This window comes from Colobus angolensis, unplaced genomic scaffold (assembly GCF_000951035.1).
Source record: "Colobus angolensis palliatus isolate OR3802 unplaced genomic scaffold, Cang.pa_1.0 Scaffold44, whole genome shotgun sequence".
Taxonomy (NCBI): Eukaryota; Metazoa; Chordata; class Mammalia; order Primates; family Cercopithecidae; genus Colobus; species Colobus angolensis.
The window spans coordinates 7,293,236-7,295,643 of NW_012117821.1; the positions used below are offsets into that span (position 1 = coordinate 7,293,236).

A 2,408-nucleotide genomic window follows, 5' to 3' on the forward strand; every position below is an offset into this window, starting at 1 on the left:
GACAGGGAGACTCCATCTCCAAAAAAAAAAAAAAAAGACAGAGGCACTGGTATTACAGGTGTGAACCACTGTGCCTGGACTTGTTTTTCTCTTAATTCTTTAATTTCAAATGTGATGAGTGTGTAGAAAGTCTCTGCCTGAAAAAAAAAAAAACAGTATTTTTAGTTATTTCTTTAAAAGAGACACATGAGGCGGGAGGCTGAGGCAGGAAAATGGCGTGACCCTGGGAGGTGGAGCTTGCAGTGAGCTGAGATCGCGCCACTGCGCTCCAGCATGGGCGACAGAGGGAGACTCTGTCTAAAAATAATAATAAATGAAAACAAGAAACAGAAATATTAGATTAACAGTAAAAAAATCCTTGGTTAATTTTGGTTTGGTTTTGTTTTTTTGGCTTCATGGATGCCTTTTATGATTTCCTAACTTCTCTGTTGTACCAAATTTTTCATCTAAAAAACACAGATAATCTATACCATGCACCTATCCTGTAGGGTCTTGTGAAAGATGATAGTAGAACATTTTTAATGAAGTAGAACATTTATCTATTTCAGCTAACATTTTAGCTGAAATACATAAAATCTTTTCTTTTGTTTGTTTGAGACAGAGTCTTGCTCTGTCACTCAGGCTGGAGTACAGTGGCGCTATCTCAGCTCACTGCAACCTCTGCCTCCCAGGTTCAAGCGATTCTCCTGCCTCAGCCTTTCAAGTAGCTGGGACTACAAGGTGCCCGCCACCACGCCTGACTAATTTTTTATATTTTCAGTAGAGACGGGGTTTCACCGTGTTAGCCAAGATGGTCTCGATCTCCTGACCTCGTGATCCACCCACCTCAGCCTCCCAAAGTGCTGGGATTGCAGACGTTAGCCACCGCGCCTGGCGATAAAATCTTTTTAAAAAATTTTTTCCATTTAATTTTTGTGGGTCCATGGTGTTACCTATTTGTAGGGTGCACGAGATGTTTTGATACAGGCATGCAATACGAAATGATGAAATAGATAAAATCGTTAACAGAGAGCCCAACTGTAATTTTATATAGCCTTTTTATATATTTTTGTATAACACCTTAAAATCTTCTGTTAACTTGGGTGTGTCATTCTATTTAATTCCACAAGTATTATCTAGTGTCTGTTTAATAAGTGCCAGCCATTATGGGACAAGTATAGCTCTTACCATAAGAAACTTTTAGTAAAGGAGAAAAATAAAAACATCAGTTACCTAGTTTGATATGATGTGTGTTCTGTTCTAAGTGTATATAAAGGGCTTTAGGAACACAGATGGGGTAGAGTTCACACTCCAGGGAGATTTGGGGTGACTGCTAAGCTAGATTGATAGGAGGAGCAGAAATAAGCCATGCTACTTATTAAGTTGCTGAATTTACTATAGCACTTCTACCGAAACTTGGAAAGAGGAAACAAATGGAATAAGAGATATTAGAGTGAAAAATAATAACATAAGCTCTCCATAACCAAGAACTTTTTTCAAGAAGTTATTCTGATATCCAGTAATATCAAAGTCGGTGCTCCCAGAGTAATCGGTCTCCTTTGTGGTTGTTCAAGGGCTTGCTCTCAATTTTGCGCAAGTTGAAAAGTGCACCAGACCAGGAGGTGAGAATACTTCTCCTGGGCTTGGATAATGCTGGCAAGACCACTCTTCTGAAGCAGCTTGCATCTGAAGATATCAGCCACATCACACCTACCCAGGTGAGCACTACCTTGGCTCCAGATGCCGTATGACACAGAAAGACAATAATAGCAACGTGAAAGACAAAATGGGAAATACTGTTTTGTCCACTTCCACATTTTGTCTCTGAGAAAAGTCTATACAATCTAAAGATAACCAGATTTCAAAAATATGTAAGAGATTCCATTCTCATGAGGTATTTAGAGTAGTCAGATTCATAGAGACAGAATGCAGAATGGTGGTTACTGGAGCTGGGGAGGGGGAATGGAGAGTTATTGTTTAACGGGTACAGTGAGTCAGTTTTGCAAGATGAAAAGGGTTCTGTGGATAATGACCCACAGTGTGAATGTATTTAATGCCATGGAACGGTATACTTTAAAATGGTTAAAATGGCATGTTTTATGTTATAATGTTAAAATATGTACACGGACACACTTCACAGCGCCCACTTCATCAGGCCACCACGCTGTAGCATCTGTACCCCACTGGGCTTCAGCCCCCACACATCACCTTTCAGCACATGCACCCCTCTTCCATATGTGCCCATCCTTCCCCACCCACACATGTCCTCAGCAGCTGCATATTGTACATGTTATGTTACAATTTAAAATATAGGCCGGGTGCGGTGGCTCAAGCCTGTAATCCCAGCACTTTGGGAGGCCGAGGCGGGCGGATCACAAGGTCAGGAGATCGAGACCATCCTGGCTAACACGGTGAAACCCCGTCTCTAC

At 41.1% G+C, this 2,408-nt stretch overlaps 1 protein-coding gene across 1 annotated transcript in view; it reads left to right on the forward strand.

Moving 5' to 3' along the window:
* ARL3 (ADP-ribosylation factor-like 3) overlaps positions 1–2,408 on the forward strand; it is a 47,250-nt gene that overhangs the window by 8,087 nt on the left and 36,755 nt on the right. The window contains exon 2 of the mRNA XM_011957374.1: positions 1,554–1,697. Coding sequence (XP_011812764.1) covers positions 1,554–1,697 — 144 coding nt within the window. The remainder of the gene's footprint in view (positions 1–1,553; positions 1,698–2,408) is intronic.